The sequence below is a fragment of the Mycteria americana genome, chromosome 3 (assembly GCF_035582795.1).
Source record: "Mycteria americana isolate JAX WOST 10 ecotype Jacksonville Zoo and Gardens chromosome 3, USCA_MyAme_1.0, whole genome shotgun sequence".
Classification (NCBI taxonomy): domain Eukaryota; kingdom Metazoa; phylum Chordata; class Aves; order Ciconiiformes; family Ciconiidae; genus Mycteria; species Mycteria americana.
This window is the reverse complement of record NC_134367.1, coordinates 18,078,828-18,106,267: the sequence shown is the minus strand read 5'-3', so window position 1 is coordinate 18,106,267 and position 27,440 is coordinate 18,078,828. Positions and strand designations below refer to the sequence as shown.

Genomic DNA, 27,440 nt, shown 5'->3' with positions numbered 1-27,440 from the left:
GAAAGTGCATAATAGAATAGAAAGTAGAAAGTGCATACCAGAATAACACCTACCTCTCATAGATGGTTTTTAAAGTCAGCTGATCCGGAACACCTTCAGTCTCTTCAAGATGCAGTATGAGCCATGATGTTCTATACGGCCACTGCTCTGTGAGATTGATCCAACTAGCCAGTCTATCCCAACTGAATGTGATCTGATTAGCTCTCAATAAACGACCTAATATAACAAGAAAAGAGGGAAGAAACACAGGGGATTTTTTTTCCTTTTTTTCTCAAAGTAACAGCTATGTAAGTCCTTTAACCCGATCTGTGAACTTTCTGATATTATATTTTTAGCTCAGTAAGTTCAAAATCATCTCAAGTTACATCTAAAAATATCATTTGACAACCTAATAAAAATTCTTGCAAATACTGGTCAGAACATGAGACTCTCCAAAACCGTCACCTTCAGCTCCAGGTTAAACACTAATTACTATCATCCTGTCACAGGTGAATCTTAAGTTACTTTAACAAAACTCAACAGAGAATTTCACACAGAATTAATTTCTCAATCTAAACGCAAAAATCATGCTAATACTATGAAAGATCTTCTGTGCATTGGCATATGAAATATGGTCAAAACAAGTTAAGCACACAACTGTCATCTTCAATAGCCAATAAAGTAAAATTCAAAGCTATAAACAAAAAACTGTTTTAAGTTAATAAGGCGAGGTAAGAATTACAAATAAAGTTAATTTTAAAAAGCAGAAAAAGTTGATGCTACAGTTTATGCATTTCAAGCTTTTCCAAGTTTTCTAGAATTGCATTATTAATATTGGTGATGACGTATAACTTACACTCTGAAGGCTCTCCTCATGAAGCTGTTCATGAAATCATCATATATAACCACAGATTATAGTACACTAAAAGCGTTCTTGCAATGGTTTTTCTGTTTGTTTTTACAACTAACAGTTTGTGATTTTGTTATACTTTCACATCTGCACTATAATTTGCCAAAACGAGACGTTTCATGCTACAAATTGTAGTGACCACGCTAAGAGACTGCACATTTATTTAAAAGATTAGCTCAGAATTTTAGGTCTGTTGTCACATATGAGTGATTACTAAAAAGGGGGAAAAGCAGGGGAAAATGCGGAAAATGACATATTAACACTCTTCTATTAATTATACTAGCATTAAGTTAATGGAACTGAAAATAAGCCATGGGTTATTTTACTTAATTTAGAACAGCATTTACATTTAATTCTTCATAACCTGAGTGAAGGTAAATTAGGACAATCCAAACTATGCAAGCACTAGGAATGGAACTGCAGAGACAGCCAACCCCTCTGCGTTACCCAGGTTGGTTCGACAGAGCTGAACCTCAGCTCAGAGACATACAACCGTGTCCTTGTATCATACCTCCTACTGAGATGATCACCTCGGCACTGTACCAGACCTGAAACAGTTCCACCTATTTGTGACAAGCTGGAAATAAGTTCTCCCAAATGCAGTGTTAAGTTGGGCAGTGGATGCAGCATTGATACTGCTGTAGCAGGTTTCTGCAACCAAATGGATCAGCAGGCATCAGTTCAGTTTTGGCCTGTATTGTTACTCCATGCATCTATTGGTAAAGCAAACACCCCAAGTGAGACCTGAGATGGTTGCAGCAGGTTTCTTAGCTCCAGCTATGTGCTGTGCAATAGAGACAGGCTGATTTCTGAACGGTAGCCAGTGTAGGCAATATGGTTACAATCACCTGATGCAGAACTTAATGTGAATCTGAACCCTCACCCTCAGCAAGTCTGCAGATGACACCAAGCTGAGTGGTGCAGCTGACATGCCAGAACGACGGCATGTCATCCAGAGGGACCTGGACAAACTGGAGAAGTGGGCCTGTGTGAACCTCGTGAGGTTCAACAAGGCCAAGTGCAGGGTCCTACACCTGGGATGGGGCAATCCTCGGTTTCAATCCAGGCTGGGGGATGATGTGATCGAGCGCAGCCCTGAGGAGAAGGACTTGTGGGTACTGATGGACGAAAAGCTGGACGTGAGCCAACAATGTGCGCTCACAGCCCAGAAGGCCAACCGTATCCTGGGCTGCATCAAAAGAAGGGTGGCCAGCAGGTTGAGGGAGGTGATTCTGCCCCTCTACTCTGCTCTGGTGAGACCCCACCTGGAGTACTGCATCCAGCTCTGGAGCCCTCAGCACAAGAAGGACATGGAGCTGTTGGAGTGGGTCCAGAGGAGGGCCACGAAAATGATCCGAGGGCTGGAGCACCTCTCCTACCAGGACAGGCTGAGAGAGTTGGGGTTGTTCAGCGTGAAGAAGAGAAGGCTGCAGGGAGACCTTATTGCAGCCTTCCAGTACTTAAAGGGGGCCTATAGGAAAGACAGGGACAGACTTTTTAGCAAGGCCTGTTGTGACAGCACAAGGAGCAATGGTTTTAAACTAAGGGAGGACAGATTTAGACTGGATTTCAGAAAGAAATTTTTTACACTGAGGGTGGTGAGGCACTGGAACAGGTTGCCAAACAGAGAGGTAGTGGAGGCCCCATCCCTGGAAACATTCAAGGTCAGGTTGGACGGGACTCTGAGCAACCTGATCTAGTTGAAGATGTCCCTGCTCTTGCAGGGGGGGGTTGGACTAGATGACCTGTAAAGCTCCCTTCCAATCCAAAGCATTCTATTATTCTATGATTCTGTTGAACCCATCCTTCATACGCCTGCAGGCAACTGCAGTATTTCTGTATCTGTGAAAGTTTTATTCCTAAAATTCTCTCTCTCAAATGATTCAGCTCTCATTAGAAAATTAAGAGAATTTTCTACTTAAGCATTAAATGTTATGGTAGAAAGAGACACAGGTCATATTTCTAGAAATGACAAAGGTCATTTAACATAATCTTTTATTGCTAGTATTATTGGTAGAATCGTACTGTAGTCTTCCTAGCAATCAAATTTTATTGGGCTTACTGAAATCAGAAGTTTTAGAGATTCTATTTTCATTAACATAACCCAGAGCTTGTGATAATTTGATTAATGTTGAAATAGCCAAAAAACCAAGAGCAGAACTCTTTTCCTTCAAAACACAGTAATATTCACTTTGTTCTCCATTTATACTATATAGTACTACTCATCATTTAGTGAGAACCTTTATCATAAAACCAAGAACTCAGATTAAAAGAGTTGAAGTGGCATAAAAACAAGTAATCCATTTTATTCAGGGGAAGAGTTCTGCAGCACAGGAGCTGTAGTGAATAGGATTAATGTCATCTTCCAAGGCCCTCCTTAAAGTGTAATGTAGGAAGCTGTAACTAGGATCAATTTGTTAGGGAAGAGCTCAAAGGTGCACCGCTTCTTCTTAAAGACACCACTGATATCTAATGGGTCAACGGAAAAGCTACAATTGCATGCAAGACTAGAGATAAAGACAAGAAACAGAACAAAAGCAGAAATATCTGTAAATACAATGTTTTTTCAACTAGCTATTTCAAATTTTAAAAGCACTATTTATCCTTTCCTGAACTCAGCCGTAGGTAGAACAACTGTTTACTGTCTCTTCAATCATTACGCTACTCATTATTTTATGAGCCAGTAACCTTGCATACCAGTGGCAAGAAGTTCTCCTGAATTAACCTTCCTGTTTGCATCCAATCTTACTTAATGAACCTAATTTAATATGCTAAATATGCATGCTAAATAGTACTAAAATATTTTTAGGTATTAAAGACAATACATTTGACATATCTGTGAATCCCTTATGTTTTCCAGGTAGTCCTAGAAACTGTTAATATTATTTGTTTCATACAATCACAGAATGGTTGAGGTTGGAAGGGACCTCTGGAGGTCATCTGGTTCAACCCCCCTGCTCAGGCAAGGCCACCTAGAGCCAGCCGCCAGGATCGTGTCCAGATGACTTCTGAGTATCTCCAAGGATGGAGACTCCACAATCTCCCTGAGCAACCTGTTTCAGTGCTTAGTCACCCTCATAGTAAAAAAGTATTTCACTAGCACCTGGTGAATAATGGCAGTTTTCTACAAGGGTCCACATCCTAACCTTAAACATTCAAAGTAGAAAGACTGGAGCAGAGAAAACATGAAATTTGATTCTTTTGAAAAAGCTGGTATTGGCTTTCACATCAACGCAAAAATGAGTTAAGGATACTGAAATTAAGGTCAAGCTTTTGCCAGGATATTTTTTCTGGTTAAAGATCAAGCCAATTCTGAGTAAAGGTCTAAGTTGCCCAGAAGCCTCATACTGTACAATAGCAAATGCTTACGTAAAAGCTTCAGAACCTAGGGAAAAAATCTCTTTTGTTATTCCAGCCGCTGGTGATTTGTGGTTCATTGCTTGCTTTCTATTAGCACTTGATGAATTCTACTTTTCAGGTATTTAATTGTTTCTGAATCCATGTGAGCTTCCCACATCCATATGATACTGTTGCAGAGTTATGCACTTAACTATATACAGTGTGAAAAGTAACTCAATTTGTTTGTTCTGATCCAGTTACCTGTAAGGCTATTCAGTGCCTTTTAGTGTCTGTAATAGAAAAGACAGTAAATAATCATTCCCCATTCACTTACTACATGAAACATGATTTTATTAGACTTCCATAAGTCCTTTTCCAGTCGTTTCCAGTTTTTAAACCTCAAAGATACTAATGTCTTGATTGTGTTTTGTTGAAGGAAAACAGGTCATAAAATGCTTTCATCAGCCCCAGACAACCATTTAGGGAAAAAGGACTCCAAATACCCATAGCAAAATGTAAAGGATACATACCTTGTTTTGCCTCGCAGCTTACCTTTTAAGATACCGGCACTACGAGCTTTCTTCACATTAGAGTATGACAAAATTGAAAAATGTATTTTATTATCCCACTTCAAAATTAAAAAAATATAAAACTTCCTACAAATGTAGACCAGAATCATTTGTCTCCCAACTGAAGTCAATGAAACAACAAACAAATATAATTTAATTTTTTTAAATTCTGCCTATAATCTTTGCTTGCACTCTGAAAGAGTTTGCTTCAGAAGGATTTTCAAAATCAACACATGGACTGACTTGTTAAGTTTAGTTTACACACTGAAAAGTCTGAGTGTAACTACCAGCAACCAAAACACAATACTGTTTACTGTACACACTTACCTGTCACTGAAACAATATTTAGCAATCTTCTCATGGTCTGAGGACTGATATCACTGAACCAATCCTCTGTAACCAACAGCTTGGTCAAATCAAAAGACATTTGGCGGGTAATGGTACGTTGCATCTGGCGTCTTCGGTAAGTATCCTGATAACGATACAAAAAAGCAAAGAATACTGATTAGTATCAAAAACTCTTATGTATTTGAAATACTTCAGTTTTACTTGATTATAAACTTAGAACCTTTGTGAATATGTGCCTGTGAGGTTGACATGAAATACCATAAAAATATTTACCAGAACTTAATTCTGATTTAGCCATGTGACGGTTGAACATGATTTCCATATAAGCCAAGAACTGGTAAGAGTTACACATTTTACTTCCACACCAATTCTGAGAGGGCAAAATAGTGACACAGTGAGATATTTCGTAAAAAGGTTACTAATTTCAGTATTGCCATCATCATTTCCTACTGTTTCTACAAAAAGTTAATGCCATCCATTTATTAATTACATTTTGAAATTAAAGTGAACATCAGGTTCTTCTGCTACAGAACTCCCCAAGTCTCTACCTATGGCAGCTCAAAAATCTCAGAATCCTCAGACTCTGTGTTGCTTTTCACTACTTCCTAGATACCTTTTATTCAACCACTTTCTGATTTTACGTAAAGATAGGAAAACAGAAAGCAGGAAATAAGCATGGTGGACATGTTGCAGTAAAAGTCTAGTACTATATTCTAAATCCCTTGATTTGCTCAATTACTGACCCTTGTTGCAACATCCTGTGATCAAGTGATACCAGACTGACACACAAAATTCCAAAATATATAGACGTACATAGATCATAGCTACTACCAGTATACTGTATCATCTCAGCATTCACAGAGAGCTGAATTTAAGCATTTGTGGAAAAGAACACTTCAGTGAGCAAGCAAATTTTTTCCTTTTTGATAAAGCATCAGTCTACTGATTTAAGAACGTACTTTTCCTGCATGGATCATTTATATTAATTTCATAAGAATGTTTTGATAAGTATTCCAAGTTGACATCATTAAAAATGTGAAAGAAAAAAGAAAAGAATAGAAAAGAAAAGAAGTATTACCAGTATCTCCATTTAGTCTAAAAAAAAAAAAAAAAATATCTTTCTCACCCGCCTGTTGAGAGCAGTTTTGCTACCAAGCTTGGTCATGTCTCCAAGACTGTTCTGAGAAACCCTCCTGTCAACCTCTTCATGCAATCCTGTGGAAAGAAAAACAAGAGGCAGGCATTTTCTCCATTCATATACATTTGACTGAGCTATCAAATACCACTAACGATCTGCCAATTATTTAAATAGTTTGTCCAAAAGCCAGACTTTTGGAATACTGGTTTTGTAACTTTCATATCATACTCCTGCATAACCTTACCTGCATTATCTGTATAAGGAATATCTCCATTGGTCGTCGAAGCTACCATCAGTTTTTTTGCATTACTAAGCCCTCGACTATTCAGAAAAACGGGCAGATGGACTATGTTTCGCATGTAATCATGTCCATTTATGTTTGAATCACGTAGAACACTGTTGAGATTCTGGTTAATAGCCTTTATAATAATGTGTGGGTCACTTGCAAAAATAGCAATAAATGGGCCTTTTGAAAACAAAACTCGCACCTGTAAAAAAGTAGACAGTACACCTTGTTAATAATAATTAACAGTAACTGTGGATTCTTTGAATGTCTGACTCAACATTTTATATTCATTCTGTTCGAGTTATAAACTTGAGAGGACAAGAGATTTAGAGAGATATCAGTTTCTTCAATATGAGATATCTAATGTTAGGAACTTATCCACAATTAGAAATAAGCATACTTGACGAATTAGCAGTAGTAGTTACAGTGGAAGTCATCACCAAGAAGTTATCGTGCAGTAATGTCCTAGCCGGCCCAAATATTTAGCATTTAAGTATTTTTCACCTAAAGTACTTCAAAAGTAAGTACAAAAAACTCACCAAACACTGTAAGTTTGTTTCAACAGGATATTAATTTTCAATAATTTACATCTGATTGTTTCAAAACTTTTCACAAGTATTAACATGGACAGTCCTACTGGGATTTAATTTTCAACTTTTAAAACCCATCACTCTCAGTATTAAAGTTATGCCAATTTACACAAATGTTAAAAGGCTACAACACACAGACTCAGTAGACATGCCTTCTTTCTACAGAAAATACACAATAACTGTATGTATCTGAGCTCATCTATGGAAGAGATCATCCAGATGATCCAGAGATCATCTTTATAAAACAATCCAACTCACAGTATCCAGCATCTGTAAAACTTTGTCTTGTTCACAAGCATCCAATCCATCAATAATTACAACAAGCCTTGTCTGGTTCTGAGTGAAGCTGTCAATGGTTTTTGCCATTTTGGCCATCAGTTCCACTTCACATTTCAAAACCTACAAAAATGAAAAGCAAAGAAGGAAAAGATATCTCTATAATACTTAAAACTCACAAAAATGCATATAATTCCTTTTGCAGATTGCTACTTGTCCCAAAAATACTTCAGTAAGATTACAAAAATAAACACTTAGAAATACCCAAAGTGAAAGTCCTAAAATGTCACTTTGAAAATTTTAATTTCCTTTTTGCACAAAAATGTACAGCAGAACCGCATATTCCACTTTATGTAACAAACTATCCTTATTTAAATTCCATTAGAATGTTATTTAAAAAGAAATATTTATGCACTGTAAATCAGTATTTCAAGAGTAAACAAAAGAGTATTTGTAGCTTCAGCTAGTCCTCAAAAATTGCTTTGCATAAAACGTACACTGAAATTTTCTATCTGCCTTCCAGCTAAGCAAAGTATGCTATTACTCTAATGCTCAGTCATTCCTATTCAGGATGGACAATCTGAAGATTTTTTGAGTTTTTCAACATTGTTACACATTTAACAACTACCCTTGATATAGAAACAAAGGTGGAAGTCACCTGCCCTAATTTCAGCAACTAACAGGTAGACATTAAAATCTGATCCATTCACCACTAGATTGATCTTGAATGTGCACATTAAGATAATGTAAGTCATATGAATAACTCTCCAGAAATACCCACTTCTCTCCTTTGATTGCAAAGGGTGAACCTAACTCCTAAATGGCTGAAGTTATGCCAGATAAATACCACTCAAAAAACTATTGTCAAGAAACACAGTAGTGAGACACAGATAAGGTCTTCTATGCTACAAAAATATTTGCACCCCATATTGTTATACAGTGTATTAGCTGTAATCTATGGAGGAAGCCATCATGATGCTAAAGTTTATTTTCAAATAGGAGCATACAGGATATTCGATGACAACCTGATGGGTACCGTTTTTTAATCAGTTTAGATACAACCCAGCAAAACAGTAGTATTTTCTATCATTTTTCATGAAATATGTGAACTGTTTTGGAATGTTCTTTCAGTGCTATCATTCCTTTCTTAGTAAAGAGTTCTTGCAGACAGCCAAAGTCAGGCTTGGTTTTTCACCTTTAGAATATTTTAAAAGTTATTCTTTCTAATCTTATGATATAAAGTAAGCTTTTACTAAATACTGATCATTTAGAACAAAGGTTTTCCTAGTAACTTCCTCAGAGCAAAAATAAAATTAGAAACTGAAAACTTAATCCAAATTTAACATTCCTGGTTGAGTAGACAGATCTTGTACACTAAGCATAATTACCAGTGGAAAAGAAGTGTTCTCTTCAGTAAAAACTCACCAAGGCTCATTCTAATGTTGCGAGACTTGGTCTGATTAAATAAATGGCACCCCATCTTAAGAAGGCTACAGGTTTGGAGTTTTGTTTCAATTCTTTCAATGGCCATTTCATATAAATGCTTACCTTCATGAACCCCTCGCTTTTCAACTTGTGAAGCTTGGAGGCAGCACTGTGAAGACGTTTTCTTTGAGAATTCAAAACCGAATCCATCACTTGCCACCATGTGCGACAATTCAAGATAAAGGCCAAACCGACAACACAGGTAACTGATATAAGAATTACATTGACTGTCATGTTGGCTGGTTCTACATTAAAAATTGCCAGCAGGGCAATCGCAGAAACAACACAAGACAATATGAACAGGAAAATCACAAAGGATGGGAGACAGCAAGTTTTCTTCCATTTCTTTTTACCTAGGAAACAAGTATTTGCTGTTAAAATGAATGTAAAATGCAATTACAGGTGAGTACAAAATCTATTAACTTGCACACTTCTCATAAAACACTAACTTGCACAAAAGGTTACTGCAGTGTTACCATCCAGTCACAAACGTGAAAAAAAATCATCTAAATTTGCCAAAATTCTTGGAAATTATGAAGCAGCTATATTCTTTAGTTTATTTGCATTGTTTCAAGAAATCCACACTGGATGGAAATTATCTTTATTAAATAGATTTCATATCAGTGGTATCACCCCTTTTGTGACATCTCTCAGGAAAGTGTATTTATGCAAGTAAATCCTAGGAAAACAGTACGGTAACTACTCAGTTTTAAACAGAAACATGATACTTACATAATCTAACAGTAATGGTGCCAGTGGAGAACTAAATCAAAACTGCAAGCTACAACCTGAGACTATACTTTCTTGCATGCCAAAACATACACAAACAAGAGAGGACTGCAGTATGTAAGGTTTGGACAGATCACAAGGGCCTCAAAAGAGAATATAAACCTCCTTACTTCAATTGGATTGATAAGGAAGAGACAAAGAAATATTGCAGTTAGAGGTTAAGCACAGCTAAAGCAGTGATCAAAGAAACAGCTTTTTTCCAAAGTAGCAGCCTCTGCCTTTAGGATCTGTACACATCTAGAAGACTCACATCGTCTGTACACATTTGTTGATAACAAATAACAATAGTAATAATCTGATGCAAAATGATGACAGCTAAAAATCCATATTTGAACTGCAATGGAAAAATCAAATTTTAAATATGCTATGTGGAAAGAACATCCAAGGTTTACACAGGACCCATATAGGATATCCTAGACCAGGGTATGAGCTGGAAAGGTCTTTCACATTACTGACATATGTGACAGACAGGATTGTGATGCAGGACAAAGAAACAGAAATGCATAATGACAGGAGTGAGGGACAAGAAGAAAAGAATAACAGCTCAATTATTACATTCAGTTCTAGATATTCTGAAGTAGGGATGTAAGCTTCCTCTAGCTAGAAAGAGACAGAACTGGATTAGAGAGAGACTTAGGAATCATCAACAATGAAATGGCAATTGAATAGGCTTGTCTGCGAGTTTACAGATGTAACAAAAATTAAAGATACAGGAGACTAAAAAGAAACATATATGGAATTTCTATGAACATCTAGAGACAAGAAACCTATAACCCTAGACCTACAAATATCTGGATACAAGGAAAAGATGTGCAAGATCATCAAGAAACCTATGACCCTAGACCTACAAATATCTGGATACAAGGAGAAGATGTGCAAGATCATCAAATAGATAAAATTTAAAAAAAAAAAAAATCAATCAGATAATTACAAAGAGCACAGGAAAGCAACAGAGCCAAGGAATAAAAGAGAAATGTAAGATTACAAATGAAAGGGAAAAGATGATTACTGCAAATAATCACAAGAAGCCAGCACTACACTGTCATTCTCAAGTCTGTTTTGGGAGAAATTACAGCATCATGAAAGCTGTTTCACTGAGGTTAAGGAGAAGAACTGCAGAATGTCTAACATGGAAATAAGGGTGAAAAACTCCACCCTTTTTGGTGGAGTTTCTTCAACTCCACCAAATGGAGTTCATAAAGAACATGCAGTGAATTTGAGAAAGAACAATGAAGAGTAAGTTGTGTTCAGCACATAGCATGGCTTTTCCCACACTCTGCAAGACAGGAGACTCTAAACATTTCACTTTGTGAGAGGAGACAGCATGTAACAGATCCCTCAATTTGTGGTCAAGGCCAAAGTGAAATGAGAAGTAACTGACTGAAACTGAACTCAAAGTAGAAATAAGTCCTCTATGAATTGGAAGTTACCCTCAAGAACTCCCTTTCTTCACAATATCATACTCCGTTCTGCATATTTTTTTTCAGAAATCTATTTTTTACTATTTTTTACAGATGGGAGAGAAGAAAAAAGTTTGATCCGTTTGGATCAAGTAGGAATATTTCATCCCATCTTACCAGCACTGATCACAGCAATTTATGGCTCTGGACCAACCATGTTCTATACATTTAATATTTCCAAGAATAAGTAGTGGTCACTCATAAAAGCTCTGAATTAAAATCTAATAAACTAAACAGAAACTTCTCTTAGCAATACACAAAAGTATACTTTTCCCTTTATCTGACTCAGACAGAATGACTTAACTGCTATGGAAAAATACCATGCCGCATCTAAAAGGATGTAATATAAATACGCATTTCCACTGACACTTCTGAACACTATACTTCACAGAAGATAGTCCTTTCTGATACTAATAAAATCAAGATGAGCAAAGAAAACAGGGCATTTTTCTCTCCAACACAATACAAAGGGTTTCCCCTTCTGTGTGAATTTCTGCATGGCTACAACAGTTTCTAAAAAGAGCTTATAATGTGAAAAACAGAACCCCTGATAACAGCGCATTGAAATGGAATAATTGGAAATGTCATTCAGGTAATAAAAACCTTGTGTATCTTCTGTCTTGAAAACTCGAAATAGCCTTGTTGCTAAGAAACCAAACTCCCTTTCACATGCATCAGAGAGGGTAGCAATCATCTCAGCCAATGAAGTTTCTCCACCTACACTGGACAGTCTATTGTAGTCCGTAAACAAAAATCTGAAAGAGAAAAAAAACATGTATTTTGTATACTTTAGAAAGCTTTAAATACTTTCTGGCAACCAAAACAAAGATCCTCCTGCATCTCTGCAGCTAAAAGTATTTTCAAGTGGCACAAAATGTTAAATACTTAATTTTTTTAAACTCTACATGGAATTTAAGTATTTATTTCTTTATTTCTCCTGTTATCAATCTCTTCTTTGCCCCACTTCCTATTCTAAAACTTGATTTCTTAAAAAGATAAAAATGGTCACATCACTAACGGCATCTCAGACAGCAGTAAAAACATAAAAATATCTTTATGATGCCAAAACATAATATTGACAAGTATTTTTAAAATTGCATTCTGAGCTATTTCGAAATATTTATGGAGGATTAAAAAAAAAAATACAGAAGAACAAGATCACATAAAAGCACCATGAGGCTAAAATACAAGTTTCTAAACAATAGGAGGAAAAAAACCTATAAAACACACGGCATAAATTTTCTTGCTTTCGAGTAAACTAGAAGCTTTGAGCAGTCTGATGCTCTACAGGAAAGGGAAAGGGAAAAGACCTTAACAGAAGTAATCAGTGAAATAAGCATTAAATGTAATACACAGTAAGCTATACTAGAAAACTAAATTCTTATTTTGTCTGCTACAAATTTTTATTAGCATGATAGTCAAAACCCCTAATACTAAAAAGCAGTAACTTTCAGTGACTTTGGCACAGAGTTTTTCTTGAAAACACTACTATCTTCTTCACACTGAAAAATGTAACTACATGATCTTCTAGGGCTGCTGTTTTTCAAACAGGAATCTCAACAGCTTTTCATAGGAAGATGAACATGAACAATAACACATGTAGTTTGAAAAGTATCAGAGTGAACCTCAATTATTCATTCAAGAGTAAATAAATGAAATAACTAACCTGACAGGTAAAGCTTTAGTGGTTTGCTCTGGTAATTCTGGTGGGTTCACAAACATGAGTTTGAGAAGCAACTCTAAATATCCAATATGTCTTGCCAACCTTGCACTTAACACCCAGGCCCAGTTCCAGCTCTCACCTTCTCTTCGGCCACCAAAGTAAATTACAGCTAAAATATTAAAAATTTAAAAAGATGACTACATTTTAGTTAATGTTCACAACTGAAAGAACCATGAAGTTTGAACAGATAAGGTATGGAGTTACATAAAAGGAGCTGAATGAATTTTTAAATTTATGGTTAAAAATGAAAATGGTAAGAGTAACATAATGAAGTTAATATACAAAATCCTTCTTTGTTTTCAAGAATGCCCTCTCACAAATTACATCCAAAACACAAGGAAAGGGTCTGAAGAGGTCCTATTTTCTACAAAAACATTTATTTTTTTCTGAATCACAAAGCATGTCTACAAAACAATACTGAACTCCAAAAATAAATAAAAACCTTCACAAATTTCATATAAAATAAGACAGACTTACTAAAGAAAATGTAGAGAACTGCTAATAAACTGAGTGACACCGCTATTCCAAGCTTTGCATCCACTGTGAAAGCAAGCAATAAACCCAAACCTCCGCACAGTAAAACTGTGAGGAACACAATAAGCCAGGAGAACTGAAATAGAGGTTCAATCTGCTGTCCTGCGAAAGTCTTCATTTCATCTAAAACAAAAAGACAAAGACCAGTTAACATGTTAAATCATTCTAGAACAGAAAGCAAAAAAGGTATTATAATTATCATCTTTGAAAAGAAACTTTTTCACTAGACTGTATAACTTTTCCCTATTATTGATCCAAAAAAAGGACAATGATGCCTGAATTCTTCTTCAAACAGTAGTGCTAACCCCTAAGTTTTCACCCATGCAATGAATGAAACCATTTAAATACATAATACTTGCACTGTTTGCTGCAGATTTTCTACTTTTAAAGACATACTAAAAGCCATGCAATTTCCTATCCTCCTTCAAAAGTTTAAAACCTATTTTATGACACCAAGAAAAATAAATCCACCATATCTGTCAAAAAAAACCCCAACCAACTCCCAAAACCTCCTTCATTGAAATCTGGACCACATTCCTCAAATAGTCAGATATAACAGTACAATGTAAAGGCTTCAGTATTTACTTCTGTTTGTTGATTCATATTTACTAAAACAGAAATTCCTGAAGAAACTTATTTAGGGATCTATTGAGTAAAAAAACATTAAAAACACAATCCAGAATAAAAAGATAAATGAGGAACAGGAAGAAAATACTGGAAAAGCATTTTAAAAACATAAGAGCTCATTGACAATAAACATCACAGTCAAAAATGCACACCACTTTTTGTTTATGACATGGGACATGAGGTGAACAAAATTAACAGAGATCCCATTTTGACTAATACAGAAGCTTTTAAAAACATAGAAATCACAGAAAGTAAGAAACCTCAAGACTGGTAAAAGTACTTTGAATTATACTGAAACATCTCAGAAAAACATCCTTTGTTAGAAAAAGCTAAAACTGTAAATAAGATGCTGATTTCCACTGTGAAAAATATTGACTCTCTTCACATACTGTATGTGCCTTCCTCTGTCATTTCAGAAAGTTCAAAAAGCTCAAAGTAAATAAGGAGAAAGGGGAAGAAAACTAGATGCAGAGAAAATACAATACAGATAAAAAATATTAATAGCCTGGAATTTGTTCTTAAACTTCAAAAAAAAAAAAGTAAGATGACACATAGGAGGCACAATAAATAAATACTGCAGCAAAGAAGGTCTGAACCCGATCTGACACACACACCCCCCCAGCAAGGCGTATTTCAGCAGCCATACTTTTAGCAGTACCTAAAGGGTAGATTCACTGCTACAAGAAACCCGCAGGACAACAGACAGCAATGCTTAAAGACTGTCTTGACATTGTATAAATTAACAAAGCAACCTATGGCTGAACTAACCACACTACAACTGAAATCCTTTCATTACAGAAACAGAGACTGGATACAACATTACATGGACCAATGGCTGCTGCAAAAACTAGTAACTCCCATGCTATACTTTTCATAGAGAGATTTGAACCTCCAGAAAAGGCTAAACTAACTTTTACCTTCCAGTTTCTTGAGAAGGAAAGATTTTCCACTTCCCCATTGTGCATATAAGCCTACACAGATAGGTGGCTGCATGGTTGGTTCACTCAGAATATCAGCCAAAGCACTGCTGTACAGATCGTAACCCAGCATGTCACCATCAGATTCCGTGGGAGACAGGTGTCCTGTAATACGAATACTATATTAGAGAAATTTGCTTTAAGAAATGTCTTCAATATGACAATTTTCATACATAAAATCATGACAGGTTCGCCTATATTTATATATATACTCCTCCTATATAATAGCTGATATTATTGGTACATTCTTGTTCAAAGGAATTGTAAATCATCTGCATAAATGTTATATAATTATCAAAACCATTAGAGCTTACCACAAAAGACTCAAGCAAAATCCCAAATCACAGCAAGTTAAAGAAAATAATTCCTACACAAGCAAGATCTAAGTAAAAACAAAATGATCAACAGAATTCACACAGTATCCAATGTCAAAAGTCAAAAATAAAAGGTACATTTGACTTTTGTTAAGCTTTTAGAATGATGAATTTTCTTGCCAACTGATTTTTTTTAAAGCTCTCCCATTAGTTGCAACATTAAAAACACTAAATGGTTAACACTTTTCAATACAGAGTTGAATAAACTGGATTCTCAGTATATAACTGATTTTAAAAAATACAAAATTAAATACTTATACTTACTGGCTCCAAATATCTGTGTTAAAATACTCTTCTGGTGGCTACAGTCAATATTGTAAGGTGTTTCTCCTGTTTTGTTGGGTCTATAAAGCAATCTACCATCTTTTGGATTTCTTAAGAGTAATTCAGCAAGTTTACGGCTTCTTCCACGAATGGCAATATGAAGTGGAGTATCTCCTTTCTGCAATTAAGTGAAAAACTAGTAATATCTACCATGAATTCCTAAGATTATGAACAGACCATATGTTCCACATCATTTCAGATGCGTTATTTACTTGAACATATCTTAAGGTATTCTCAACAGCATTAATGCCTTACAGCAAGCATTTTTTCCCCTCGAAAAAGCATTACAAAAGTTTCAGAAAAGACATGTGAAAAGACAGTTCTTACAACGCTAAATCTAAGGCACTATCTTCCTTCTTAAACGTTTATAATAATACCTTAAGGTTCATGAAAACTGTAGTCTCTATTTAGAAGCAAGTGTCTACTTGCTTTGAGACTTGTTTGGAAATTCAGACTTGTTTGGAAAAAGAGATACTGCTTGTTAGAATTATTTCCATGTCTGCTCAGATTTCTCCAAAAAGCTTTCCGGTAAAAGTTTCCTTATTACATCAAATCAACTTTATTATTCATTTGCCCTAAATATGATACTAAGCGGTTAAAAAAGTATCAAATAAATGTTCCTGTATTTAAAAGGTTTACAGTCAAAGTAGGGAATGCATAAGAGGACAGCAACAAATCGTTGTATTTGTCCTTGGCATTGCTTAGTTTAATGTCTGTTAATCAAAAACAAACATCAGTGACAAGTAACAACCATTCTCTTTGCTCTTTTTCAAGTGTATTAAGAATTAGTATTCTTATCTGTGAAATTTTTATTCCTGACCTGGAATTTTTTCTTTTCATATTACTAAAAGCACCCTAATACAAACAAAAAAATCAATATATTAATGGTGGGAATTAATTTATATTTAAGTATTCTGATCTATTTAAGCAAGCATATGGGAGACTAAGCATTTAAGCATTATTGTCTGCTTAATTATTAAGCATATAGGAAGTTATTTCTGTATTAGCCTTGACAACTCACTACAAAATTCTGCTGCAAAACTAAAATTATTAACTATACTAAAGTAAACAAACAAATATTCTTTACCTTGTCTACTGCAGAAACCTTAGCTCCTTTATCCAGAAGAAGCTCTACTATTTCAATATTTCTCATCTTGGTTGCCTTTATAAGTGGTGTTTCTCCGTCCTAAAGGGAAAAGTAGGCCTAATAAAAAGATCTTCTCTGTATACTCAAAACCAAGCAAAAATTAGTGATAGCGTAACAAACTAAATCCCAAACTTTTAAGAGAATTTAATTAAATATGTTACTGTGCAAATAACAACACTTCAGTGCATATGTTATTGAAAAAGTATCACAGACCCTTATTCTAGATTGATTAGAATCACAGAACAAAATACATTTCTGTTAATAACACTGCCAAACAGAGAATGACAAGATTCAGATAGAATACAAGATATTTGAAAAGAGACTCGTGGAAGAGGTAACTCCCTGCTGTACATACTACTTCCTCTATTTTTTTAATTCCTGCACATGCAATAAATGGTGGTCTGAACTTTCATGCTTAGTAATATTAGAAACCTCTTTCCTCAGTTTCCAGTAGCACCTGCTCTCTACTCCTTATTGCTGGTCATGTCAATGACGCTGACGTAAAGTATCCACACTTTCCCTGCTATCCAGTTTTAGTAGTAGGTGATGTTTATCAACAAAGGGGACATTGCTGCTGAAAATAAATTCCGTATTTCTATTTACAGTGTGCAAGGTACTAACACTTCACAAAAACTGAATTTGGTGTTATGATCCTAACGTCACATAGGAGTTGAGAAAAGAACAGATGTTAAACAAAGCAATTCAATTACAATTCTAATTGTTACCTTTGTACATGTTTCAGTATCAGGGTTGCATTGCAAGATATCCCTCACCATTGTAGCATTTCCTTTCTCAACTGCCCAATATAAAGCAGTTTTATTATCCTGAAAAAAAAAGAGAGCATTAAATGTTAACAGTACTTTCATTCAGTTGGATGAATTTCAAAAACTGTATATAAAGTACAACCTCTATATTGAAAACAGTACATAATACAGCAAATTTTAGCACAGCTCAGGGCAAAGAGAACCACCAACAAATCTAATTGGCACACCAGTAGAACTTTGGGGGGGGAATGGAAATGTGGCTAGAGAACACAAATCTATTTTAAAAACCTGTGCAAAATGTATCAAGAGGTTTAACAATTCAAGCAGATTCAACCTGTCCTGAAAGAGTTTCCAAAACTATATATGAGTATTCAATTGTAACTTAAATGTACAAGTTTTCTAATGAAATAAACCAACTTTTTCCAGAGTGTTGTCTTTTTTACCCCTATTATGTAAGTCATGTTTTTCTGTGGCTTTTTTTTTTCTTTAAAAAAAAAAAGATTTCTTTCCTATTAGAACATGGAAGTGCTAACCACTTCCAGGCCTTTAAAAAAAAATTTCCATTTTGTTCTCAATTTTACAGTATAGCTTAATAAAACCGTTGAACTGGCTGGCTGGCCTAAAAAACAGCCCATGCAAGCTGGAAAGCTGTAAAAGTAGACGGACATGAAACTCAACACAAAGTACCAGAATGCAGATGAGCCATACATTGTATCACTGAACCAGGGGGAATGGTTGATAGTTGCAAATCTGCCTGTGTCATCTTTTTTTTCCCCAGCGCTGTATGCTATCCCAGGAAGACTCCATGCCTGCAATCTTTCTGTAGCCTAGTGACTGCACCACGACTCTTTCTGTTTGATGCACACTTGTGTAGAGACATTTAAGAAAAGCCTCTGAACACATACCGCTTCTAAGCAGGAATGTCAAAGTCCCCCTTGCAGCCTTCTCCTTTGCTTGCTTCTTTCATTTGCAGTTCTTCCTCTCCCACTCATGGGCTTCACAGCAAACTGAGTCTAAAGCCTTTCTCGACAGTTTAACAAGCCTGGTCACTAAGATTTCTTTCCTCTCTGGTCACCTGGGTTTCATGTCCTCCGTCCTTCAGTCAGGTGGCTTCAACAAGACACCAGCCTGAGGAAGCTGACTCCTCGCTAGCAACATCAGCTGCACTGGTCTGCCAGATGCTCCCAGCTGGCCCCTTCCCCCTTACCAGAAGGGCTGAGGAGAACACCACCTGAGCCCCCCACTGCCCCAACACTCGCTCCCAGAGCCCTATAGTCACGTTTTGTCTGCTTGAGGTCCCCCCTGACTACTGTCCATATGAATGAATGAGCAACAAGGAACACAGTTGCTGGAAGGCTGCACAACACTCAGCAATCTTTCTGGAACATCACAGACTTGGGCAGGCAGCAAATCTCCGCCGAACAGGTCTGGCTGGCAGACAGGTGCTGCAGTGCCAAACAGCAGGGGAGTTGCTAAACACTTAGCGCTCATCACCAATTTTGATAGTGCTGGTCCTAGTCTGAAGATCTGAAGTGCACAGCCAGAGTCCTCCTCTGATGGTACTCACTGCTGCTGTGTCAACAAGGCCAGAAATGCATTCTCTAGATTAACCACTGGAAATGGCTATACAGAGACGCTCACACTGCCAGAAGTCAGAAGCTTCTCCGCCCCCAAGGAGGCTGGGTCCTCTTGCTGTTTCTGTATTGCCTTGGTCATATCACGACGTTGAAAAGCTCCAGATTTTCAGACCCATGTCAGCAAGAAGCTAGGACACATAATTCCAGGTTTCCAATGGCAGGTTAGAGGAAGAGACCCAAACACTACTTTTTCTCTGAACTAAAAGCTTCTTGGCTTCTCAAAGAGGCTCTGCATCAATAGCAGGCACTCAATCTTTGCAGCTCTCAGTCACTAGTTAGTTTTGTGTCCAAACTTGGCAGACCGTATATGCCTGTGAGCAGAGTGATTTGAATAGCTTCAAGCGAAAGAAAGCAAGCTGAATGTAACAATAAAAAAAGTACCGTGCTGAGTAAGAGAGCTTTCTGTACAAGAATAAAAACAATACCTTAATCAAAGGACAAAAAAAGAAAGAAGGGGTAGGTAGAAAACATGGAAACCACTGACAACATTGCTTAATGCAAGAAAGGAAGTTAGTGAAGGAGACAGGAACCAACCAGGCATAGTGACAGAACTGCACGGACAACAGATATAATCTAAGGTGTATCGTATTTTAATATATTGATATTAAATTTAAAATATTAAGTATTAAAATAATAATATTATGGGGGGGGGTAAGTATTTTATTATTTTAAATCTGTTCAGTAGTGCAGATGAAATAAGTTCAATTTACATATTTTGCTTTTCAACCATTATACAAATTAACTGGAAAAAATGCAGCTTAAGAAGTCATTACAATTACATATGTCTTATATCTTAAAAACTGCACAGCAATTGATGTATTTTTAATGCTTGATGGGAATCTGAGTTTCCTACAGAGTAGACTGAACAAGTTTTTAAAGCCCTGTTTTCAGAAACACGATGCAACTGTTTGGTATTCAAATTCATATCCTATTTAAGAACTACTCTAACATTTACATTGTTGTACTTACCTGACCTCTGATATCTATATCAGCATATTTATGGAGCAGGGCCCTCACAATTTCAACATGACCTCCTCTAACAGCCCCAATCAGCACTGTATCTCCACTCTAGAAAAACAGTGAAAGAACACTGAAGATGAATTAATACTATTCAGCAAAAAGAAATGCAACACAGAATAAATTATAGCCTCAAAATATACACTATGCCTATTTACATTAAGAAATCTGCACTCATTTTAAAGAAAGATACAAAAAAATAGTTCTATCTCTGCAAAAAACGGGTATATAGAAGAAAAAATTCCAGACTCCATATTTTGTATTTTTTTTGCAAAGAGATGAAATATTATATATTTATGGCAAAACAAACACCCCAAAATAGGTCCAGCTTAAACCACTATCCTAAAAAATAACAGCAAAAATTAATAATGATTATGAAAAAATCCAGCTGTTCTCTACATTCATAGGAAGGCCAACCACTCACAGTAATAACCTCTTTACAATCAGACAAGTAATTACTCACAGTAATAACCTCTTTACAATCAGACAAGAATGTTGGCTGTCTCCTTTAGATGTTTCACAGCTGACAAAAGATCTTCAAGAATTTTAAAGAATTTTATCCCTTTTTTTTGTGCAGATTTGACTGCAATCCTGTTTACATACACTATGCTGTTATAAAGAAAAGAAGCAAAAGGCTGATTTTATCTCAAATTGATCAAAAGAAAAAATATTCTGCTGCGGTAAATGGAGTTGTATATATATAAAACAAAGCTACAATTCTGCTTAAGGCTTCTGATTTTAACACACTTAAGGATATGTCAGAATTTCAGAAAATGAAATCCTGAAATTACCTAATACTTCTTTTATGATGAAACAGGAAAAATAAATAAAAGTATAGCTAATTCACAGGTGGGGAATTCAGTTAGAAAGCTCAGTAGTAGTAGATCCCCTATCAATCACAGTCATTACATACCTGGCTGCAAACCAAGAAATTTTCCTTATCAAAACCTACTCTAGTATCTAAAACTAAGACTACTCATTGTCTGATGTATTTTTGGAATACAGTCAGCTGTACTGAAAGCTGTAATTTATCCTTCCCAAAAGCACAGGAATGCAGACAGTTGTAGAATTTTGTGACAGAAGAGGTGGGAAGGGAGATTGCAATGTATTCCCTTAAATATTTAAAGTTTTGCTTTGATATGGGCCTCAGATCAAATTTGTTGTCACATACAACACTGCAGCTCCATATGTAACCTTCCAAGAAATGCACTAAGCTGACACTTGAAATATAGGAAAATGCATCCAAAAACCCTTTTAAAATTATGAGGCAAATATTAGGAGGTTTTCCTCTCTTCTCTGCAACCCCAAGCAATTCAATTTAGGGATTGGGAATTCAGCCTCAAAGTCGTATTACTGTTCTGAACTAAAACAGTGATCTTGACAGAGGCACCTAAGTTTAGGTATCCAACCACCTATAGTCCCCAAGGGTGCAGTGCTTGGCCTGCCTCTGACACTTCAGAAAAAAATGACTATCTAGAGGACACTGCGGACAGTCCAAGGCATCTATATAAGCAACCAAATAAATCCCTGAGTGGCTAGCAAGCAGATTCACACCCTGGTCACTGCCCACACTGCATGCCTCTACTGAACAATGGCATCGCAGCTCAGGTACACAGCGTACCTTTCAACAGTTACATTTACGTGTTGTAACCCAGAGCTGAAGTCTTCCTGTAATATATGCAAGTTTCCTAGTAAAAAGTTTCATTGTAAAAGATGGTGCTGAATGAAATATATTATTTTTTATAATATCCATCGTTTTACAATTTTAACAGCACTACCACATGTATTAATACACAAAAACCCCACCCCAAACCTGCAAGTTAGTTCAGTATTGGTCTCATGTTACAGATATGACAAATATACAATCATAAATAATTTCCATGCCCTATGGAAACTCATAATTCAAGAATCTCAAAGAAAAGGAGTAGTTTCTGTATTTTATCCTTTACCTTCACACAGCAACATTTGCCACTTAACATACTTGTAAAATAGCAATACATAAAAATACCCCTAGGTGGCAGAAACATTAAAAAGCCAGAAAAATCATGTACCTGCAAATTTGCGTATGCTGCTATTTAAATATATATTATTATTACACATACATAAAACCAGAAGTAAGACGAAGATTTACTCACTCTATCAGGAATGTTCACATAAGTTCCAGCATCAAGAAGATCCTGCACAATTTCGGTATGTCCCTCCTTTGATGCAATCATCAAAGCTGTATTTCCATCTTTATCTGTTAAGTTTACATTTGGGTTCCTTTTCAGTATTTCTTTTACTGAGTCAGTATAGCCACCTTTCACTGCTACAATAAGTGCAGTCATAGAATTCTTTAAACAAAAACAACAGATTTTATTGTACAGTGGATATAGAAAATCATTATATCAGCAGTTTAAATCATAAAAGAACACACACTGACATTACTTTCTTAACCATCCAAACATTACTTCAGTTTTATGTTTTAAAGTGCGCTTGCTATGCTTTTTTTAAAAAAGAAATAAACTAAGTATTATAGAGAGAACACTTCAAATGCAAACAGTAAAGCTCCGATCAGTTTATTCTAACTCCTGAATGTCACACGCACGGTAAAATAATTTTGTGGTCATATGGGAACATAGTATTATCAGAGCACCCAGGTCTGCCAATACCGCTCAAAGAGGTTTTTTGAAGAACTTCAGAAATAATCATACGAATATTAAAAGTTGTCCTAATTTTCCACTTAACTTTTACTGATTTTTTTTTTATTTTGACAAGCATTTTAAGTGTCTTATACAACAAAAAATTAAAATCCATTTAAAAACAATATGCAGTTGAAAACTTCTAAACAATTTCCAACTTCTGAAAAGGCACAACAGCCATTATTATTTTCAAAAGACGTTTTGTGTTTGATTTACTTTTCAAATAGCACTGAGGATAAGTTGTTTGACATACCAAGCTTGGGTACAGAAAGAATTTTGATAGCGTTAACCTTCAGAGAACAATAACATAAATTCATTTAAGTACATTAAAATTTACATTTTACATAACAGTGTGTCAACTGTCAACACGAATCCCTAGTTACGTAATATTTTTATTAAAAGGCACAAAGAAGCTTAAATAATCCTCACGTAGTCTGCAAATAGCTGGAAAGTAATATACTCCAACATCAACATTTCATCTTGTTTCATCTGGTTTCATTGTACATCAGGAAAACTACGATATGGTGGCCATCACGGAAACGTGGTGGGATGACTCGCACAACTGGAGTGCGGCGATGGATGGCTATAAACTCTTCAGGAGGGATACGCGAGGCAGGAGAGGTGGTGGGGTAGCCCTGTACGTCAGGGAGTGTCTGGATAGTTTAGAGCTCGATGATGGTGATGACAGGGTGGAGTGTCTATGGGTGAGAATCAGGGGGAAGGCCAACAAGGCAGATATTGTGGTGGGAGTCTGTTACAGACCACCCAACCAGGATGAGGAGACAGATGAACTATTCTATAAGCAGCTGGGAGAAGCCTCACGATTGCTAGCCCTTGTTCTTGTGGGGGCTTCAACCTGCCGGATGTCTGCTGGAAATACAATACAGCAGAGAGGAAACAGCCTAGGAGGTTCCTGGAGCGTGTGGCAGATAACTTCCTGACACAGCTGGTGAGCGAGCCAACGAGGGAAGTGCCCCGCTGGACCTCTTGTTCACGAACAGAGGACTTGTGAGCCATGTGATGGTTGGAGGCTGTCTTGGGCAGAGTGATCACGAAATGAAAGAGGTTTTGATACGTGGAGAAGCAGCGAGGGGGATCAGCAAAACTGCCACCTTAGACTTCCGGAGAGCGGACTTCGGCCTGTTTAGGAGACTGGTCGAGAGAGTCCCCTGGGAGGCAGCCCTAATGGGCAAAGGAGTCCAGGAAGGCTGGACATTCTTTAAGGAGGAAGTCCTAAAGGCACAAGAGCGGGCTGTCCCCAGGTGCCAAAAGACGAGCCGGCGGGGAAGAAGACCGGCCTGGCTGACTAGAGAGCTCTGGCTCGAACTCAGGAAAAAGAGGAGAGTCTATGACCTCTGGAAGAAGGGGCAGGCAACTCAGGAGGACTACAAAGGTGTAGCGAGGCTGTGCAAGGAGAAAATTAGAAGGGCCAAAGCTGAGCTACAGCTCAATCTGGCTGCTGCTGTAAAAGACAACAAAAAACACTTCTTCAAATACATTAGCAGCAAAAGGAGAGCTAAGGAGAATCTCCAGCCCCTAGTAGACAGGGGAGGGAACACAGTGACCAAGGATGAGGAAAAGGCTGAGGTACTTAATGCCTTCTTTGCCTCAGTTTTTAATAGCAGGGCCAATTGTTCTCTGGGTACCCAGCCCCTGGAGTTGGAAGATAGGGACGGGGACCAGAATGGAGCCCCCATAATCCAGGGGGAAATGGTTAGTGACCTGCTGCACCACTTAGACGCTCACAAGTCTATAGGGCCTGATGAGATCCACCCAAGAGTACTGAAGGAACTGGCAGATGTGCTCACCAAGCCCCTTTCCATCATTTACCAGCAGTCCTGGCTAACTGGGGAGGTCCCTGCTGACTGGAGATTAGCAAATGTGACACCCATCTTCAAGAAGGGCTGGAAGGAGGACCCGGGGAACTACAGGCCTGTCAGCCTGACCTCGGTGCCGGGGAAGCTGATGGAGCAGATCATCCTGAGTGCTATCACACGGCATGTAGAGAATAACCAAGGGATCAAGCCCAGCCAGCATGGGTTCAGGAAAGGCAGGTCCTGCTTGACCAACCTGATCTCCTTCTACGACAAGGTGACCCACCTAGTAGATGAGGGAAAGGCTGTGGATGTTGTCTATCTAGACTTCAGTAAAGCCTTTGACACGGTTTCCCACAGCATTCTCCTGGAGAAACTGGCTGCTCGTGGCTTGGACGGGTGTACTCTTTGCTGGGTAAAGAACCGGCTGGATGGCCGGGCCCAGAGAGTGGTGGTGAATGGCGTTTACTCCAGTTGGCGGCCGGTCACAAGCGGTGTTCCCCAGGGCTCTGTGTTGGGGCCAGTTCTGTTTAATATCTTTATCAATAATCTGGACGAAGGGATCGAGTGCACCCTCAGTAAGTTTGCAGAGGACACCAAGTTGGGTGGGAGTGTTGATGTGCTTGAGGGTAGGAACGCTCTGCAGAGGGACCTGGACAGGCTGGATCGATGGGCCAAGGTCAATTGTATGAGGTTTAACAAGGCCAAGTGCAAGGTCCTGCACTTGGGCCACAGCAACCCCATGCAATGCTACAGGCTTGGGGAAGAGTGGCTGGAAAGCTGCCTGGCAGAGAAGGACCTGGGAGTGTTGGTTGACAGCCACCTGAATATGAGCCAGCAGTGTGCCCAGGAGGCCAAGAAAGCCAATGGCATCCTGGCTTGTATCAAAAATAGCGTGGCCAGCAGGACTAGGGAAGTGATCGTGCCCCTGTACTCGGCACTGGTGAGGCCGCACCTCGAATACTGTGTTCAGTTTTGGGCCCCCCACTACAAGAGAGACATTGAGGTGCTGGAGCGAGTCCAGAGAAGGGCAACGAAGCTGGTGAAGGGTCTGGAGCAGAAGTCTGATGAGGAGCGGCTGAGGGAGCTGGGGTTGTTTAGTCTGGAGAAAAGGAGGCTGAGGGGAGACCTTATCGCTCTCTACAACTACCTGAAAGGAGGTTGTAGAGAGGTGGGGGTCGGTCTCTTCTCCCAGGTAACAAGTGATAGGACGAGAGGAAATGGTCTCAAGTTGCGCCAGGGGAGGTTTAGACTGGATATTAGGAAATTTTTCTTCACTGAAAAGGTTATCAAGCACTGGAACAGGCTGCCCAGGGAAGTGGTTGAGTCGCCATCCCTGGAGGTATTTAAAGGACGTTTGGATGAGGTGCTTAGGGACGTGGTATAGTGGTGGTCTTGGTAGCGTTAGGTTTACAGTTGGACTCGATGATCTTAAAGGTCTTTTCCAACCTATACGATTGTGTGTGTGTGTGTATGTATTTCTTGGTATTTGTATTATAAAAATAAAACAGGACACACAGATGTACGTACCCACACCTTATCACCGGAAAACAAACAGTTACTTACAGCTCCTTCTTGATCAACATCAGCTCCCATCTGCAGCAAGTATTTCACACACTCCAAATGACCTTTCCTCGCTGCCCAAACCAGTGGGGTGGTTCCATACTGCAAAAACATTAATAACATTTTATCATATTACTCTCTGTATTTAGTATCCCCTACAATCTAGTATTCATCCTACACTTTATTGCTTTAGTTTTTACAAAGATATAATTTGGTCTTGTGAATTAACACAAGCATTTGAAAAGCCATTTTAACTTTTTCTTTGTAGATGATAGCTGTAACAATTATTTTTCTGTGCAACCTAGGATAGCAAAGTTTCCAGTAGCTTAGAAAACAGAAATATGCTCCACTGAAATAAATGTTCACAACCATCTTCAGCATACTATAGAAAAACCTTCTGCAAGTATAATGACTTACTCTAGCACACTAATTCTAATCTCATGGGCAAAATATAACAGCGGGTGTTTTTCCAATCAAAACTTCACAGATTTTTATTTCTTTAATAAAACTTACTTTTACAAGAAATTTATCAAGCATTAAAGAAATTAAATATTATATAAATATAGCTTACTTTGTCAGAGCAGTTCACTTTAGCTCCATGTTGCAGTAAGAGATGTACTATATCTGAGTGGCCCCGTCCTGCTGCCCAAATAATTGGATAAACACTGTATTGCTTAGAATTAAAAAACAAACAAACAAACAAACAAAGAAATAAAATCATAGTCTTAATTATTTTTCATGGAACAATATTGATCACAATGTTTTAAGAGACAATAAATCCATAGAAGAAGGAATACACAGAAATAAATCTAACTACGTAACAGTAACTGTAGCCTAGTACATTGTCTAGCTGATATCTAGGAAGATGTCTACTGTTTTGAATTAATTTTGTTTTATAACTCCTTAAACAAGGTTTAAAAATTCACATCCTCATCTTAATATAAACATTTGTAACGTAAGAGAGAAGCAACAGACAGCTATGCAATATCCCTAAGTAATCAGGACTGCAGACCAGTCATGTCACGCATGCAGAAGCTGCATATGCAAACCAGATGAAATCGACAATCAGAAAGGCAAGTCAATAGTATT

General features: G+C 37.5%; 1 protein-coding gene across 5 annotated transcripts in view; it reads right to left on the bottom strand.

Moving 5' to 3' along the window:
• The window catches only part of KIDINS220 (kinase D interacting substrate 220), an 85,002-nt gene that overhangs the window by 40,096 nt on the left and 17,466 nt on the right, over positions 1-27,440 (bottom strand). For all 5 annotated transcript variants that reach the window (XM_075497998.1, XM_075497994.1, XM_075497995.1 and 2 more), the window contains 17 exons: positions 26,923-27,024; positions 26,355-26,453; positions 22,429-22,626; positions 20,246-20,344; positions 17,601-17,699; positions 16,816-16,914; positions 15,669-15,846; positions 14,971-15,135; positions 13,370-13,549; positions 12,836-13,001; positions 11,773-11,924; positions 8,984-9,273; positions 7,418-7,558; positions 6,528-6,771; positions 6,272-6,360; positions 5,125-5,269; positions 54-216 (listed from right to left, as the gene is read on the bottom strand). In XM_075497998.1, the coding sequence (XP_075354113.1) occupies positions 54-216; positions 5,125-5,269; positions 6,272-6,360; positions 6,528-6,771; positions 7,418-7,558; positions 8,984-9,273; positions 11,773-11,924; positions 12,836-13,001; positions 13,370-13,549; positions 14,971-15,135; positions 15,669-15,846; positions 16,816-16,914; positions 17,601-17,699; positions 20,246-20,344; positions 22,429-22,626; positions 26,355-26,453; positions 26,923-27,024 (2,609 nt within the window). The remainder of the gene's footprint in view (positions 1-53; positions 217-5,124; positions 5,270-6,271; positions 6,361-6,527; positions 6,772-7,417; positions 7,559-8,983; positions 9,274-11,772; positions 11,925-12,835; positions 13,002-13,369; positions 13,550-14,970; positions 15,136-15,668; positions 15,847-16,815; positions 16,915-17,600; positions 17,700-20,245; positions 20,345-22,428; positions 22,627-26,354; positions 26,454-26,922; positions 27,025-27,440) is intronic.